The following is a 19,195-nucleotide window of genomic DNA, read 5'->3' on the forward strand; positions in this document are numbered from 1 at the left end:
CTTCGTCCCTTCATCCCGCCCAAACCCCATCATTTAGTCTCTATGATGGTGCTTACTTTTTGTGCCTAGTGGTTTTAGTAACAGTTTTCTTAAGACTGTTGCTTTTTACAATAAAAGATTTAACATGTATTATTTTACATGTATTTTACAGATATTTATCAATATTGGCAATTTAATATGCTCATTTTAACATTTATTCACCTTAAACTTGTCAGTTCTACCGAAAAATGACAATAAAATAGATTGTAATGTGTGTTATTATGACAGTTACAATTTTTTACTCAAAAAGGGAGAAAAATCAAAGAGATTGGTAATTGAATTATGAAATTATGAATTATTGATTCTTGTGCTTTCAATATATATTCTGTTTTTGTGTTTGCCAAATTGTCCGTGATGGTTATGTATTGCCTTACTTCAGTCAGGGCAAGTTCATTAAAAACATTTCCCTGGGGGCTGGAGAGATGGCAATCAGTACTGCTCTTCCAGAGGCCCTGAGTTCAATTCCCAGCAACCGAATGGTGACTCACATCTATCTGTAAAGGGATCCAATGCCCTCTTCTGGTGTGTCTGTGATAGCTACAACGTACTTACATACATAAAATAAATAAATCATTCTTTTTACAAATGAATGCCCCAGATATTTCAGATGAGTAGCACCACTTAGGTAATGAGCTGACAGGAATCTTGAGTGATTGAGACACTCCCGAGCACCTTTACCTCAGATCAGGCTTTATCTTGACATCAAAGGAAACAGAGGTAAACCTTGAGTGTCCATAGAAACACAAACCAAGGGCTGAAGGATGGCTGGCTGTTCCCTGTGACCTGGCATTGGAGGCAGAGGAGATGAGCTGGGCTCTTGCAGGCTAGTCAGAGCCAGAGGGGAGAGGCTGGGAGCCCATTGTCTGAGACTGGATGATTGCCGTGAAGCCTAAGGACTTAATGTGGGAGGAAGCTTGACTCCAGGGCAGTTACCAGGAGGGGCAGAGTACACAGAGACCTGGCTCTGCCTGGTAACTCCTCTCCTACACAGAGAGAGACCTGGCTCTACCTGGTAATCCTCTCCACGCCTTTCCCTAGCGCCCATGAGAGCTCACCTTTGGGCATTATGGTGGCTGTCTTTAAACAGAACATCCGTGTTGCTTCCTCTTCTAACCTCTTCTATTCCATACTGGCCTCTCAGCCAGTGGTTCTCAACCTGTATGTCACGACTCTCACAGGGGTCACATCAGACATCCTGTGTATCAGATATTTACATTAGGATTCATAACAGTACCAAATTACAGTTTTGACGTAGCAATGAGATGATTTTATTGGCTGGGGGTCACCACAACATGAGAAACTGTGTTAAGGGGTCACAGCATCAGTAAGGTTGAAGACTGCTGCTAAGCAGATGCTCCCTCTGCCTTTGCTACTCCAAGGGCTTGTGACTTTTTTTTATCCCTGAATCTATAACAGTTGACAAGCATAGCTCTACTCCAATATCCTCCTTCCCCACCCCCCTGGCATGGTTTTGCAGTGTGGCTCAGGCTAGCCCAAGCTTTTGCTCATCTTCCCCATCTCCCCACGACTCCCTATGTCTACAGCTGTGTAGGGCCGATCACCTCCGTGTCTCCCAGGTTTCCACTTCATGCCTTCATTCTCGCTCTTGTCACACTGTTAATACTTACTAACCTCTAGATCTGTCTCTTCTTATGTGGTTTTATTTGTCAACCTTTTATAAATGCCCAGGACCATGAGATTGTGTGAGGAGATAAAAATCCCGCATAGTATTCAAAAGTTGTACAGGTGTCAGAGCACAGAGGAAGCACAGATGCACTTCTGGGACAGGGAACACAAAGGTTCATTACAGAGTCTGGGTGTTGCCAGAAAAGTGAATAGTCCTTGTGAGCTTTGTTCCACTTTCACCAGCTGAATTTAGCTCACTCTTGTGAGCCAGTTTTGTTTTCGGAGGAATAGTGAATGTATCTTCTTGCATCACCTAAGCCCAGTGCATGGTTGCTTTGTGTTTACTCTCTGGCCCGAGGTGGACCATGCAATACCTTATGTTAATTTATGTCTAGTTAGAAGCTGAGTTAAGTCATGCAAAGGTAGTAATATTGCTTAATTAACAAGAGGTTTCTGAGACTTGATCTGTAGGAGTCTCTTGGTCTAGAATGGCCTTGGGTTAAATATATACCATGGAGTGTTCAACACAGCTGGGGATGGTTTACCATATGGGTCCAAATAGCTAGAAAGGAAAGTCAGCTAAATTAGAAAAGGATGAATCTCAACTCCATGAAATAGATGGTAATTAGCAACAGCACAGCCCTGGAGTTAGCACTGGTGCCAGTGAATCTGAGCAGCTTTGGCGGCTGCAGAGAGGAGGGCTGGGAGTTGCTCTATTATTGCCAGTTTTGATTTGAGCAGTGTTTGTGTTCTCCGGAAGGGCGAGCCTCCCAACTATAGAAGTGAGTTTCTGCACTTCTTTTCTCTTACATTTTAAAATAGAACCACCTAAGATTCCCAGCAAGGCTGCAAGGGTGTGAGACCAGCCTCCTATGCAGCGGGTAAGTGAGCCAGGACAAGTCATTTGGGTTTCTTTCTCACACCTGCAGGTGAATGGAAGCAGTTGGGTGCAGCAATTCAGGGAGTAAACTCTCTTGGGAGAGTCAGGAGGCTACTGACTGGGGAGCAGAGCCTCTGTCTTGTAAGGTTGGGGTGGGGAGAAAAGAAATCCGTGCTGTGGGGCACACTCCATGAAGAAGTCCTTTGTAACTCACTGGCCCAGAGCCATGTTGTTTGGCTAGAAGGGAAACTGCCCACTCTTTCCTTTGCAGAGGCCTCTCTCTTGGGGTTCAGGGTTACTGCAAACCAGCTGTCATTTGACAGCTGTTTTCAGAGTCAAGCCCTGTTGTGCCCTTTACAGCTGCTTTAGCTCCTGAGCACAGCTTTCCTGCCTAAGAGCATTGCCTGCATAGCTGTGTAGGAATCAGGTGGCTGTAAAACACAGGGGAGGGAGTGCCTGGGTCCCTTTCATTGCTGGCTTCATTGGCTACCTCTCCTCAGCCCTTTCTTCTCTCTACCGAGGAGATCCAAAAACCAGTTGCACCCATGAACAGTGGAAGAAACCAGAACTGGCATCTGCATGGTGGGCTGAGTGAAGGGTGAGCCTGCAGGTTTCTGTTGCAGCTGTTCAGGCTTTTCCTTTCCTGTTCCCTGAGGCAGCTGGATTGCTAGAGCATAGAAAGGGGCCCACGTTGCACACGCCTTACTCCGTTTATAACTGGATTTACTTCTTTGTGTTTTCCTACTGGTTCTACATGGAATTTTAGAAACATACCAGATTATTCTCTGAGAATTGGAAGGGCTTCTTTTTTGTTTGTTTGTTGTTTTTTAAGTCAAGGTCCTTGTATTGCAGAGCTTGCTGTGTAGCCATGGATGACTTTAAGTTTCCAATCCTCTGGCTTCCACCTCCCAAGTGCTAGGATTACCGGGACGCACCATGACACCCAGTTTATGTGATGCTAGATTCTAAACTCAGGACTTCTTGCATGCTAGACATTCTACCTACTGAGCTGTATCCCCAAGCCTGGGTTTCCAGATTACTAACGCATCCCATGCCAATGACAAAGGAGACACTCAGCCGGCATGACGTCAGAACAGAATGGGAATAGAAGTTTGATCTCTGGGCTAAAATGCCTTCTTGGGTACTTAGCTGAGCTAGACTGTCTTTGAACTGGGTCTCTGTCCCTCAACTGTACCACACCTGTCAGAGGCCTGGTGCTCCTCAGCTCCTACCCTGTGTATACAATTTCTCTCTCAGCTCTCAGGGAGCTTCCATAGTTTACCTTGAAACTGCACTGTTAATCTTATGAAAGCTATTAGCAAACATGGCCTGGTCTTCTCTCTGCCCTGTCTTTTCATAGGCCAATAGTTGAATTCAGGCAAAGGCTGGGTCTGGGGCTGAGAAGCTAAGAGAGGGACCTACCTCCTATCATTCAGTCAGTCTTTTTTGTGTCCTAGCAAAATAAATCTTATGATGGTTCCTGTTTTATATCTGGGAAGTCAGGTGCAGGGAGAGAAGCAGCATGCCCCAAGGTCATACAGGCCTGAGTCTCAGGTACCTTCCAGAATATCGCCTATCTGCTTATGCAGAGACTTCCTGTATTCGGTACTTTCTCATCCCTGGGTCAAAATGCTGAACAAAAGAAAAGCAATGTAAGAGAAAGAGGGTTTCTTTTGGCTCACAGTCGGAGAGTATAGCACATCATGGTGGCGAAGGCATGACAGTGCGAGTGAAAGCCCAGCCACATTGCAGCACAGGCACAGAGCAGAGAGATGAGTACCAGTGCTCACCTCACTTTCTCCATTTTATGTAGTCCAGGACCCCAACCCACAGGGATGGTGCTGCCCACACTTACGGTGGGTTTTCCCACCTCAGTCATGCCTAGAAGTTTGTCTCTTAGGTGCTTTTAGGTCCTGTCAAGTTGGTAATAATGACTACCACAGTGACCCTGGTTCCCTGGCCTGGCCCTCTCTGGCATACTTCAGACCCTATTGTGAAGACAGATGATTTCTTCTCAGCCAAAGATATCAAGACATCCAGCAACCCGAGCTGCAGTCCTATCCTCCCGCCCCCAACTAGATAAGGCAATTTTCCTTTCCTTTCCAACCAGACAGCTCCCGCCCCGAGGCCTCTTGAGCCCTCATCAAATAGACAAAAATCCACTCTCTGTGCAGTCAGCAAGTCTCCGGTGTTGTGAGTCAGCATCCTGTTCCAAATGGTTCTTGGTTCCTTGCCATGGACAGTGGAGACACGCATTTTCCATGGAATGCCGGAGTCCAGAGCAGGCTAAGGATTTCTACCCGAAGAGAGGAGGAAAGCAGGGGCGGGTTTTGTGGGTTTGGATTCAATACTTGAAACTTTTTAATGTTTGTAAAATATGGTGGGCAGCTGAGAAGACCCAGCCCCCCACTCCAAAGTCACTGTTGGAGCTCAGCTGTCAATCATTCCTCAGGTTGACAATACTTAGAACAATGACAGACATTTCCCGTGTCTTCTATTGGAATATTGAAAATATGCAGGTGATTAGATTAGCTAACCATCTTCATCCAAGGAAAACATGCTTAACCTCCACCCTGTACCCATTCGTTATTACATTTTGGGTCTTTGCCAGACTTAGGCAGCTCCAACTTCTGTAAAGTTTGAGTCTGTTTGATAAGTTTTCACAAAGCTCCCCTGAGTGGGGCCCAGCAGGTGAGACTGCTTGCTGCCCTCGCAGAGGACCCAAGCTTGGTTCGGAGTACCCGCGCTGAGCTGTTCAACACCCCTGTAGAAGCAACTGCAGGCGATCTGGAAGCTTTCATCTGGTCCACAGTTTCTTTAGATCCCAGACCCTTTTACCTAGCCAGTCTTTCCTTAAATGGTGGGAGGTGGGAAGTTAAAAAGAACCCAATTCACGTATGCAGAGCCTTATCCTCTAAGCTTCTGGAGTTCAACCTTGAAGACCTGGCCATCAGTATTGACTACAGAGCCCACCTTATTGGATGGCTGAGTATTTGCCTCACCTCCTTCATCTGTATTTAGTCAAATGGTGACTTGATCCCTGCAGTTTCAACCTATGCTGGATAGTTTTCCACGGGAACAAACTGCTTCACCCACTGGGACAAGGTGGTCTAAAGATAATATTACTGGGGCTGGAGAGATGGTTCCGAGGTTAAGAGTATTGTTTGCTCTTCCAGAGGTCCTGAGTTCAATTCCCAGCAACTACATGGTGGCTCATAACCATCTATAATGAGATATGGTGTCCTCTTCTGGATTGTGGGCATACATGCAGGCAGAATGATGTATACATGATAAATAAATAAATCTTTTAAAAAGAGATAAAATCACCAATGGATAGTCTGGTGTTTTGGCATAGGCTATGCCTTACATGCCTTGAGCTGGCACACAAGCCCAGAGGACGCTGGGCTTCTTGAGTTAAACTTGAAACATGCAGGTGACGACCTGTGACACGGCACTGATGCAGATGAGGGTTTAGAGGGTTCGGAGTCTGAGGCTGCCCACTTGTAGACAGTCTCCGTTCAGTTTCTCTGCAGTGACTGTTATCAGCATGACACTGTGCACCCTTTGATAAATCTGCTTCTAGATTCAACCTTATACACGGGTACATATTTTTTGTTGTTGTTTGTTTTTCTTTTTTTTTAAAGAATTATTTTTATTTTTAAAGAATTATTTATTTATTTTATGAGCACACTGTAGTTGTCTTCAGACACACCAGAAGAGGGCACAGCAGATGATTGTGAGTCACCAGTGTGGTTGCTGAGAATTGACCTCAGGACCTCTGGAAGAGCAGTCATTGCTCTTAACTACTGAGCCATCTCTCCAGCCCCATTGTTTTTTTTTTTTTTTTTTTGAGACAAGGTTTCTCTGTGTAGCCCATACAACTTTAATCTCAGGAGGCAGAAGGCAGAAGCAGGCAGATTTCTGTAAATTTGAGGCCAGCTGCGTGAAACCCTGTCTCAAAACCAAAAACTCCCCCCCCCCCAGAATAAAACCCTCAAAAATGAATAAATAAAAGTCAGATTATACTGGGCACTCCAGTTTACAATCCTAAAACCCATGCCTTTTTGTTTGTATGTTGAATATTTTCCTAAAATCAGTTAATATTTCCATGTTTTATTTTAAATGACCACATACATAGCATAGTATTCCAGTATGTAGGCAAAAGAGCTAATCAGCCCCCTATTGGACATATAAAGGAGATCTCCATATCCTCAGACCCAACCCAGGGTCTGGCAATAGGGTTTCTGTGTGTACACTGACGACTCTGAAATCTAAGCTGAAGTTATAGACATTTGTTAATATGTCAGTATGTTCATTAGTGTGATCTCATTTGGAAATGAGTACATAAACATTTTAAACCCTCTTTCCTTTTATACCCAGAAATTCTAGCATCAGGATGCTTCCCCTGTTTAACTGCTCATTGTTTTGCCCCCAAACATCATAGTTCTGGGCTCCGAGTGCTGTGAGATGCCTCTGACTCTCTGTAAGACACAATGGGTGTCGTCTCTAAGTGACCTTGTGTGCTTAGAGACTCTGGAGTTACCCAGCAGCCATGGCAGAGACTTTTCCTTTTATTAAGCAAAGTTCATAGTCAGACAGCAGAAAGCTCTCCTGCTGCCTGAATCCTCAAAACTGAGCTTGCCCGAGTTAAATGGTATGTGAGGAATATTTCTGATATAAAATTGGAAACTTTCAGATACCTCGAACCTTGCTTATCTTTATAAATACACATGTTCCAATTAAAATAGGTACTGAAACATTTGGGTGGCACTTCAAAACTCCCAATTTAGATTTAATTTAGATTAAAGCACTTATTCTTTTTTAATACAGTTGTAAAATTGATTATTAAAGTCACCTATTGAAGATTGAAAGCACGGGATGTGTACTTTCCTTGTGAGACAATCTTGTCTTCAATAAGTGTGGTTCTATTAATCAATTAGCTATTAAAATATAACTGCCATATTAAGCCTGACTCATTTGTCATGACAGCTGCTATAATTATAAAAATTATACCTAGCCATTTATATGGTCATAATCTTACAATAAATATAAATAATTGTCTCTATTAATTCATTTTGAAGGTTCTATCTATTAATTCTCCAGTTAAGTGGCAATTTGGGAACCTTCATTTAAAATCCCCCTAAATCTTTGTTGTTTGTTCCGTTTGACTGCCAGAGTTCCACACATGTACCTCCCACTGTTGATTTTGGAAACCAATTCATGAATAAAATAGCTTTTTAAGTACAAATATTTAAAGGGCTGAGGCCCAAGGTCCAAGGCTTTCTGAGGAAAAAGGTAATGAGGGTGTCAGTGTTTGGTCAGGAAGAGGAATGAGCTAGTCATGACATTCTAGCATTGGGTTTGGGAAAGAGCATATGGATTTCACTGTGTGAGAGTTTCCTCACATGTGTGGTGGGGTAACTGTTCACAACCTGATTCTCCACAGGAGTGGATGAGGTCACCATTGTCAACATCCTGACTAACCGCAGCTGTGAGCAGAGGCAGGACATTCTCTTCGCCTATCAAAGAAGGACCAAAAAGGTACTGGAATCTTAGGGTGGGGGAAAGAGAGAGAGAGAGAGAGAGAGAGAGAGAGAGAGAGAGAGAGAGAGAGAGAGAGAGGTTTGTGTTGTCTTGCATGCTGTAGATGGAAGGCCCTAAAGCTTTCTGTTGATTCTCCTGTCTTCAGTTTCCGTCTTGTCACAGAAATCCTGGGGATATATATGTGTGCTACCACATCTGGCTTTTTACAGCTAGCACCATTACCTGCAAAGCCACCCCCCACCCCCGCCCCTGTCCAACAGTACTTTTTCTTTTTGTGAATTGTGGCTCTTCTTTAACCAAAAAGATCCTTCTAAAACTCTTGGATGTTCAAGGTTTCCCTCTTACAGCTTTGTGAAGGTTGCTGCTTATATAGACATATACGTGGGAGCTGAAACATAAAGGTTACATCCTGGAACACAGGAAGGAGACATTCTCTAATAGACAAGGAAGGGAAGCAATGGTCTCACTAGTTGTGTGCTGACTCTGTGTCAGGTACTGTGCTTAGGTAGCAACTCACTTCCTCTTATGGATTCTCATGCTTCTTCACCAGATGTTGTGAACTTAATTTTAGAATGGTTTCCTCCACTGGGCATGAATCCTAACATGAGCTTCTCATTTACACCAAGGGGTTGGGGAGACAGCTCAGTTGGTAAAATGCTTATCACACAAGCATGAGGATCTGAGTTCAATCCCCAGCATCCATGTTAAAAGAGCTAAATACACTGGCTTGTCATTGGAACCCCGGTGCGAAGGACTCTAGACAGGATTCCTGGGGCTTCCTGGACAGTCAATTTTAGCTGATTCAGAGAGCTCTAAATTCCGTGAGAGACCCTGTCTCAAAAATTAGATGAAGATTAATTGAGGAAAGAAACATATATCAACTTCTGACCTCCACGTGTAAACATGCATGAACACATGGACACACACACACACACACACACACACACACACACACACACACACACACAGGGCTTCAGATTCAGCTTGGCTGAAGTGCCGTAGTCCAGCTCTCTATTGTTAGTATGCTTCACTCCTACTATTTAAGGAGGTGTGTGTGTGTTTCCTTTGCTCATCCACTAGTGGCTAAAAGCAGGCCCCCACTTGTTCATCTTAGTTTTCCACAGAATTAGAAAATTTTATTTTTAAGGATGTGCTACTTAATTTTTAACTTTTTGCTATTAAAGCTTTTGGTTTATACTCGGGCAGTGCCATAAGAGCGGCTACATGCAGCTCCCATCTGACCCGAGGCTTTTACTTCCAGCCACAGTAGAGGTGACCTGAAAGAATCCCAGGAGAGACTGTGTTCCTGGAGTTCCAGGTCAAGCCTCACTGTCGCTCTGTCTTCCGAGCTCTGGAGCAGTTGGAAAGGACATAGCTCCCTTCAACCCACATGCATGACAAGTCTCCTTTCATTACACACGCATTAATCTTCTACAGTGAGGTACAGAAGGGAATGGTTATGTCTCTAGCTTTCCCAGAGGATTTGAGACCCATGAGAGCCAGGTTCCTGTTGGAACAGGAGATCCACTATTCTGGACTGTAGGAAATAACTGCTTATTCAGTGTGGCCTTGGAACTGTGTATGCACATAGAGTTTGATTTCACATCAGGTAGCTGGAGAACACAGGTCCTTCAGAGTCTGTTTGAGTAAACATATTGTCAGAATCATGAGAAGGGTCAGCAAATACATAGGCATTACCACATGCTAAGGACAGCCCAGTGTCCTGATGATTCTTGATGGTCCAAGGTGATTATCTATCACAGGAAGATGCCACAACTGTGTGATTTCTGAAGGATGTCCTAGCATTATTTCATGCATTATTTGTCAAGATATAGTCTAGAGCAGTGGTTCTTGACCTGTGGGTCATGATCTCTTTTGGAGGTTGAGCAACCTTTTCACAGGGGTTGCCTAAGACCATTGGAAAACAGATACTTATGATTCATAGCACTAGCAAACTTACAGTTATGAAGTAGCAACAAAAATAATTTTGTGGCTGGAAATCATCACAACATTTATGACATGAAGAACTCTATTTAAGGGTTGCACCATTAGGAAGGTTGAGAACCACTGGTCTAGAGGGACAGAGGGACCCTGCCCAGGTGGTGAGCTTCAGATCCCGTCACAGCTAGTAAAAGGGCCACAGGGAGGAAGTTTGGATTTTGTGCTTTGCACATTCAAACTAGTGGTAGACATAAGGGCTCTCTATACAGAGAACAATTGTTCTTTTATTAATCCCTTCTGGGATTTTTATTTGTGCCGAGTCCTATATTGGACATTCTGAACAATGCAAGTCAAAGTGGAAAAATTCAGCAGGTGCCCAGATAGAGCAGAGTTGGTGGTGGGGGAGTGTCAAGGGAGACTAAGTTGGAAATCCTTTAACCTCAGGGTTCCAATTTGGAAAGCTGGTGTTATAATTGGTATGTGTTGTTTTAGAAAGACCCTCCTAGCTCCCATGCATGGTTAGGGCATCAGGAGCCAGAGGAGGACAGCGAATGGGCTGGTCCCAATGCGTTCTTGGATCCATTGACATTCTTGACACGTATGCGTTCTAGAAGATTGTCTCTAAAGCAGGTTGTGTATCACCTTCAGAGGTATGTGGATCCTCAGAAATTGTTGACCAGCCAGCCTACAGGACCAAGCTTCAGGCCAATGAGAGACCTTATCTCAAAACAGAATGATACCTAAGCTTGTCCTGTGACCTTTACACACATGTGCACCTACACACACACACACACACACACACACACACGAAAACAAATGCAATTCAGTTCAGTGCAGCTGTGTCCATTCCCATGGCTGGTGAGAGTCCAATCCCTGAGGAAATATCTTTAAGAGTCACCCTGAATTAAGGTTATCTCTCTACACGTGTGAGTGCTCCCTCAGACCTCTGACTTTATTAAAATCGTGTGTTCATGATGATAGTAGCATCCCTAAGAAACACTATTCAACATGAAGTTGAAAGGGGACTCTGAATGGCTGGAGTTCACATCATATTCATTACCTCTCGGATTTGAAGGAGGAGACGGCTCAGTGTGAGGTACAGTGTTTTACACAAGGAAGGTTCAGCATCACCTCCCAGTCCCACTTCTTCTCCAGGCTACAAAGACCCATCCTAGAGATGCATCACAAGCGCCTTCCCTGGAACCTCCACAGACCCGGAGGAATCTGCTGGTCTTTCTACCTCACTTCTTTTCAGCTTGACCTTGACCTTGGAAAGTGACCTTGGAAATCTCCTGTCTCCAGGAGACCCCACTCTCCTCTCTGGAGCTGTCAGCTGCGTTGGTTTCTGTCTTGTGATCACCCTGGATGTTACTGGGTCTCCTTAACATGCGGTTTCTACCCTCCTGGTCTGATAAGAGAATCTAGGGAAGGAAGTTCTCCCAAGACTACAGAGTGGTCAAAGTCTCTCAGCCTGCTTTTTAGCTAGAGCCATCTTATTTCTGTCTCACTGGTTTCACAGTGGATGTTGGTTCTAGCAGCTCTTAGACATCTCCCTTTTGCAGGAGCTACCATCAGCACTGAAGTCAGCCTTATCTGGCCACCTGGAGACAGTGGTTTTGGGCCTATTGAAGACACCTGCCCAGTATGATGCTTCTGAACTAAAAGCCTCCATGAAGGTAAACACGTGTGGGGTGTCATCTGTCAACCTGCCCATTAGTGTCTATGAATTACGGTCTTTTAAGTGTAACTAGGTGATTACCAGTTGTGTTGGATTCCTATTTGAAGTCATTTCTCCCCAATGCTATAAGTTGTCAGGATTAGAACCAAAAATATTTCAATCTCTTCTTTTTTAACGACTGCAAAGAAATTTCCTAATGCTGAGAAGCCAGTTAGCAGCTGCTCAGACTCAGCACCTGGGTGATTGGAATGCCTTTTGGGAAACCGGCTTCCTTGATTACACTTCCTCTTTAAGGAGGATATTAAGGAGAAAGAAAAACAGCTTTTGTTCAGTAAAGCTTGCAGATTCTGCTCGTGCCCTGCTGCCTGCTGCTTCCTCTGACTTTTCCCCAATCCATTGCTGGGCCAAAATTTAGATTTGGTGTAAAAATTAGCACTGCAGTGCAGGTGAGAGTCGATTTCAGGTTGGAAATGGCACCTGGATCCAACGGGAAGTTTCGGCGGGACATAATATTGTTATCTAAGTTTTGATTTTGTAAAGTTATTTTGAACATGGGATTTGAGGTTAAATTAGTAAATTCTAGTTTAGAAACACCCTTGGATTTTGTGCTCACCTAAGCTACACAATATTACTTAAATGTAAGAGATATACAAATGTCTGACACAGCAAACCTCAGGGCCCCTTTTCTGTGTGCTTGTGACATGTTGGATAATCTGAGGCTGCCCTCTGCTGGTCTATCTTGGTAAGGCATCTTCAATGAGAGGAAGCTGTATGTCACCCTGTTGGGTTGTATCCTTTCTGGAGAACACACTGGGAATGAGGCCCCTCCACACAGAGTATCACCAGAACTCTGGACTTAATGGCCCAGAGCCACTGTAGCATTTGCTAAATCTCACTTTCTCTCTTTTTTAGTTCATCAGCATAGCTCAAGTGGCATCCTAGGCAGGCTGTACTGCAGAGGAGATACCAATAGAATAGTGCCACGACACACCAGGCATGGGGTGCATGTCAATAATCCCAGCACTCCAGAGGTAGAGGCAGGGGGATCAGAAGTTCAAGATGATCCTTGGCTTTATTGGGAGTTTAAGGCCAGACTGGGATACACGAGACCTTGTCTAGAAAGAAAGAAAAGAAGAAAGAGGAAGGAAGGAAGAAAGGAAGGAAGGGAGGGAGAGAGGGAGGGAGGGAGAGAAGGAGAGAGGGAGGGAGGGGAAGGTAGGGGAGGGGGAGGAAAGAGAAGGGAAGGGAAGGGAAGAAGGGAAGGGAAGGGAAAGGAAGGTAAGGGTAGTTTTATGTCAACAACAGCTTTGAATGGTAGCACTTCTGAGATTGCCAAGTCTTTGGGCCACTGGGCTCATGTGTAAGCTAATCTTTCCCCAGGTTTCTTTAACTATCAACATTTGGATCAGTTCATCTTATTTTTGTCAAGAATCCACTTAGTTGTGATTCATGTGATTTTACTGCTATCTATGGTTAGGTATTAGTGACTTAAAGCAGAGCTGTGTGAGCTGTCAATCACTCCACTAATCCAAGTAACTGGACCCAATGAAAGGCGCTTTAACTGCACCATCTTTGACCCGACGCCAGCTCTTCCATTAGCTATCACGGTTGAGTGACCCTTCCGAAGGACACAGATATTCAAGTGACATTAACTGAAATGATGCCTTAAAAAAAATCTGTTTTCACATCAGGCAATACTAGTGGCAGTGTTTTGCCATATGTCACAGGAGAGGTTGGTCCTGTGATAAGAATTATGCATAAGCTGTGGAAAGCTTGGGCCACGTTTTAGAAATTGCCAAGGTCACCTTTGAAAGTGGAGATAAAACCCTATTAGACTCCTCTGATATATGGGTGTTGGAAGGTGAGATACTGTGCTTGGCTCAGTCTCCCTCGGTGTCAGGACCCGGCATTTCTTCTGGCACAGGAGTTAGACTTCATTTCTTCATCTTTGAAAAGACTGTCTCTCCCTGGAAATTGGTTCAGAGATGCTCCGTGTCCACCGAAGCACACCCCTTCAGAGGCTCAGAGTGCTGTGTAGCTCTGTGACCACTGCAGCACACACCTCCAGAGGTTCAGAGTGCCATATAGACCTTTGGCTAACAAGGGAAGAATTTGGGGTTTCATTGGAACCTGTGAAAAACCATGATTAAAATCCCAGGGAGAAGAGTCAAAGATTAGATTAAGACTAAGATTCAAAATTAACTATTAACCCGGGGCTTAGCTTAGATTGTACAAGGCACATTCTAAAGGGGGCATATACTCTCTAATAAGTTTAATTAACAGCCGACACACTTTTCATGTGGATAAGTACCTCTCTTATTGTATTAACACCTTATAATTGATTTACATTTTAAACAGTTGTAATTCTACTTAGTTCAAAGTGGTACCTCTATATTCGTGAAGGCATGTATTAGAAGACCCTGGTTATTAAGCCTTGACTTTGATCAGGAAGCCAGCTTTGAAATACACATTTCATTGCATCCTTCCAAGCTCTCCGGCACTCTCAAAAGTGTATATATTAAATTCGAACACCCCCTCATTAAGCTCTCATCTCCTGATAAAGTGCTAGCTTCTTCGCTTATTTGGCACTTTTGTTATTTTCTCTTTCTAAGTACCCAAAAAGTGCAGAGTAATCAAGCAAAAATGGAAGTAACAGGATGCATTTTTTTTAACCATTAAGCCATTTTTTTCGTTTCAAAGAAGATTGGCGAATTTTATCCTAACTAGCACCTTTCCGCTAAGGAGGTGTTCTAATCTGTGGCAGCTGCTGACAACGGCCACACACCATTTCTTGGTCAATGAAGACAACTATTTCCTGTTTATTAAAATAGTGGGTGGCTCTGATAGGAACTAACAAAGACAAATAGCAAGCCGGAGCCCCACGGCCTCCTCTAGCACCGAGGGGTACTCTAAGGCTGTCTCTTCTCATTCATTTTTAAAAAGTATAATAGAATGTAGGTGTGCGGCTTACACCTTCTTGGGATCTGAGGATGTGAAAAGAAAAAAAGCATCTTTATCTAGTGCTTGAGGAACAGAGGACAGACTGCTCAGGAGGGATGTCCCTGAAGGAGCCATCTGTTTTCAGTTTACTTGATGGAGGCGAGGAAGGCCACTGATGTCTGGGCTTCTTGCTTCACAGGGCCTGGGGACTGATGAGGATTCCCTCATTGAGATCATCTGCTCAAGAACCAACCAGGAGCTGCAAGAGATCAACAGAGTGTACAAGGAAAGTGAGTAGCCTGTTTCTGAGACCCACCCTCTTAGCCCGGTGTGTGCGTGCGTGTGTGCGTGCATGCTTGTGTGCATTCTTCATGCATGTTTGTGTGCATGCTTGCATTCATGAATATGAAGATAAGGGCCAAACTCAGGTATTGTTCTCAGGAGCCGTCCACCTTCATTTTGACAAGTTTCTTCCTAAACCTGGAGCTTACCAGTTAGTCGAGGCTGGCTAGCCAGTGAGTCCTAGGGATGTCCCTGGCTCTGCCTCCTCGGCATTGGGATGTCAAGCACACACTTAGCACATTAGGCACAGTTATGGAGGTCAGAGGACAACCCCCAAGGCTTTTGATTCTATCCTTCTACTGTGAAGGCTAGAACTTGGGTCACCAGATGTGGCTGTAAGCACTTTATCTACTGAGCCGTCTTACTAGCTTGAGTAACAATATTTTAGTTAGAAACAAGTCCGCTGGTTAAAGAGAGTCTGAGGAATGCTGGGACTTAGGCTTGTCTGTCTGTTAGAACTGACAGTCACCCTAGCTTTGATCTCATGGGAGTAGACCCCTTTCTAGAGACTTCATTCTCACTTGGGGCATACTGTTTCCACACTAGCACAACAATGCCTGCTTTTTGAAATATGGTGGGTGATAGATAGTTGTACTGGGTGGTTGGGTGTGCCAGCTGGAAGCATCAAGCCAGATGTGTTGTTTTCTCAGTGTACAAGACCGATCTGGAGAAGGACATCATCTCCGACACATCTGGAGACTTCCGAAAGCTGATGGTAGCCCTTGCAAAGGTTGGTCTCTCTCCCTCCCTCCCCTTGCCGCCTCCCACGACAGGCGCAGCTCCTTCTGTACTGGGGAGGGAATTAACTAAATCCTTGTGCCTGCTCAGAAATTCTGCTGCATTTCCGTCTCTGCAGAACTGTCATATTTGTTAATAGGATTTCTTATCCTGCAGAACCGTGTGGACAACTGGACTCAGGGGCCAGGGGAGGGGTGGGCAGCTACCAAGCTCTGGCCTGGATTTCTGTGCTAACCTGTACTGAGTGACTTAAGGAAGGTCACACTGGACCTGTCAAAGTGACCTCATTCCTTTCACCTTTCACTTGTGTGTGTACGCATGCAAACCTTCCTTCCTAGTGCCCTGGGATATGTGCTGGTCTTTGTAGGCTCTTTGCTAATGTTCCTGCATTAATGAGGATGTAAAGCATGTTTCCTGTGAATCTCTAGTTCAGGCTGGCAGGCACCTGAACACCAGTCTGTCAAGGGAAGGGAATTCTCTCAGGGAGCCCTGTGGCAAGTGACTGAGGATGTGCTGCAGCCTGGCCCACTTACATCTCCTTGACGATGACAACTCTGTGACTCTCCTGCCTTCATCTGCCTCCATCCAGGCACCACAGACTCTGGGTCTTTTTAGAATCTGCTTGCATCTTGCTTCCTTGACCAAAACCAATAGCTGCTGCACCCTTCCTTCTGCCCCACCGCCTTTACCCTAGGCCTGTGAACCTTCCATCGTCATCTCTGTGATTCTGTCCTTCTGCTCTGTGATCACTCTGGGCGGTGTATCACCCACCTTAAGCCTGTTCCACTTCTGCTTGTGTGTGCAGAGTGCCCCTGCCAGCCACCATACTGCTGGCCCCTGAGGGTTCAGCTGAGGCCCCATCCTAGCACTTCTGGGCTCCACCTACTGTTCAGTACAGTATCGTTCCTTCCATTTGCTCACCGTATCCTCATGGCACTCTCAGTTGCCATGTGTCTCATCTTTATAAACGGTTTGAGGGAAGAGACTTAAATGAGCTTCTCTGGGGTGTAGGTCAGGGAGTTTGGTAAGATGCTTACTCAGGCTTGGGTACCCAAGGTTGGCTAACAATGGTAAGACATAGTGCACCCACTTCCCTCCCTGACCATCTCTCTCTTCTTTGGCTTTGTCTAGATGAACATGTGAAATGCTGTAGGTGCTATTTGTTCAGGAATGAGGTTATGGCTCACCTGGGTTGATGACCCTTCTTGTGTTTTCCCCCTGCCTCCAGTTTTAGAATGCACCAAGAGCCAGGTCTGATGGCCCTTCTTGTTTTTCCCTTACAGGGTAGACGAGCAGAGGATGGTTCAGTTATCGACTATGAGCTGATTGACCAGGATGCCCGGGTACGTGCCAAGCTTCACGGCATGTGTATTTGGAGGGGTTGTATCCCACACAACCATTTATTTATACACAATGAATAACCTCAAACTAACATTTGTTATCTCTCAGATTCTCTGAGTCAGGGATGGAGACTGGGTTGACCAGATAATTCTGGCTCAAGGCCTCTCATGTGGCTGTAGACCAGATGTTGTTTAGGGCTGTAACTACTGAGAGCGTGACCGGGTCAAAGGGATCTTTCCTATGCAGCTCATGTGTGACTTAACTGTTGGCAAGAGATATTAGCATTCCTCCACAGAGGCCTCCATGGGCTGCTTGAACGTCCCTAACGACATTGCTGCTGGCTTCCCTAAATCGAGGGATCTGAGAGGGATCCAGGAGCCCCTGTGCTCAGTCCTAAGTGTCACACACTTTTGTCATACTCTGATCATTAGAAGTGAGTCCATGAATCCAGCCCACAGACATGGGAGGGGTAAAACTAGGTAATGTCCCTTGTAAGAGAGTATTGGGCCAGTTAAAGCCTCAACTCATCTGAGAATATGAGGTTTGTTCCCAGGAATCATAGTTGTAATGCTGGGGTTAATTACCAGATGTATACCCAGTTCCCATCGGCTCATTCGGACTTTGACTGTGTAGAAGTGCTAGCTCCTGACCTTAAGCTAGTAGGGAAGCTAGGGCAGATGGGGTAGGACGGCTCTCTAATCCACTCAGTGAGGACAGAGGAAGGTGACAGGGGCCTGTGGCTTCCTCATTAAGCTAATTTAGCTTCACATTAGGTGTGCTTCACCCAGAGGGGTCAGCGGTTTTGTTATCTTATATCAAGTCATAATAGCCACAGACAAAATTATGCACCTCAGTTTTAAAATCTTATATAGTCTGGGGGATACATTGAGTATAAGAGAAAGGTTTTTTATAAATGCTACAAGTGGGCTTTGTGGTCTAGGGAGATATCTCAGTGTGGCCCCAAGAAGCCAAAAGTTTGAGCACACTTGTTCTAAGTGGTATATTGTGGGTCACACCTGCATACGGGCTTGTGAGCTCACTCGTTTCTTGGAACGGGATTTTTGAGTAATGCCTGCTAGGGTGTTGTGTGGTTAACTTCTCCTGGTTGGCTGCATCTCTCACAGGAGCTCTATGATGCTGGGGTGAAGAGGAAAGGAACAGATGTCCCCAAGTGGATCAGCATCATGACTGAGCGCAGTGTGTGCCACCTCCAGAAAGGTGGGTGCTGCACCAGTGAGGCCTCGGTGACAGGAGACTCTCAGGTGGCAAAGGCTGCACTGAGGCGCAGATCTCCTAGAACAGGACTTGTTTCCACTTGGGCTCTTACAGTTTCCTTTTTCAAACCATTTGACCTCCTTTCCCATTGTGGACCCTCTGTCCCCAAATATGTTCAGTATTTGATATGTTAGCATATTAGCTTGTTTCTCCGTGTGTGTGTGTGTGTGTGTGTGTGTTGGGGGTGGGGGTGGGTACACATGTATTTGGTGTGCATGTGGGAGCCAGAGGTAAATCTTAAGGATCGCTCCTTTGGAACTGTTTTGTTTGTTTGGTTTGGTTTTTAGACTCATTGACCTTGAGTTCAATAGCTAGGCTAGGCAGCCTGGACAGAGAGCTGCCATCCATCTGGCTTAGCCTGCCCAGCACTGGACTACAAGCATACACCATCATGCTTAGATTTTTGTTTGTTTGTTTTTGTTTTTTGAAACATGGGTTTCAGGTTTGGGGGGCTAAACACAAGGCCTCATGGTTGGTTATAAGACAAGCATGTTGCCAACCAAGCTGTTTCCCTGGCCCTCCCTTATTCCCCTTCTTACTAGAGGATCCTTTGTTCTTGCCAGGAATGTTGAAGTACAGTATCTGGCTCTATACTGTTTCTCAAGATATCCACATGGATGGATTCCAGGCAGGGAGCATAGAGATGGTCAAGTTCTGTGGCCTAGGCAGAGCCATTAGGGACAGGAGCTAGAACTAGGTCCTCTGCCAAGACAGATACAAATCAGCTCTCGTCCACCAAGGTGACCACCAACCCCCAGATGACTGCCAACCCCTAGATGACCGCCAACCCCTAGATGACCGCCAACCCCTAGATGTCCACCAACCCCTAGATGTCCACCAACCCCTAGATG

At 45.1% G+C, this 19,195-nt stretch overlaps 1 protein-coding gene across 1 annotated transcript in view; it reads left to right on the forward strand.

Annotated features, from left to right (window-relative positions):
* The window catches only part of Anxa2 (annexin A2), a 39,125-nt gene that overhangs the window by 15,562 nt on the left and 4,368 nt on the right, over positions 1 to 19,195 (forward strand). Inside the window, exons 4-9 of the mRNA XM_028771393.1 lie at positions 7,992 to 8,086; positions 11,593 to 11,706; positions 14,848 to 14,938; positions 15,641 to 15,720; positions 17,012 to 17,071; positions 18,194 to 18,287. Of these exons, the coding sequence (XP_028627226.1) occupies positions 7,992 to 8,086; positions 11,593 to 11,706; positions 14,848 to 14,938; positions 15,641 to 15,720; positions 17,012 to 17,071; positions 18,194 to 18,287 (534 nt within the window). The remainder of the gene's footprint in view (positions 1 to 7,991; positions 8,087 to 11,592; positions 11,707 to 14,847; positions 14,939 to 15,640; positions 15,721 to 17,011; positions 17,072 to 18,193; positions 18,288 to 19,195) is intronic.

Source organism: Grammomys surdaster, unplaced genomic scaffold, assembly GCF_004785775.1.
Source record: "Grammomys surdaster isolate TR1022 unplaced genomic scaffold, NIH_TR_1.0 206, whole genome shotgun sequence".
In the NCBI taxonomy this organism is placed as follows: domain Eukaryota; kingdom Metazoa; phylum Chordata; class Mammalia; order Rodentia; family Muridae; genus Grammomys; species Grammomys surdaster.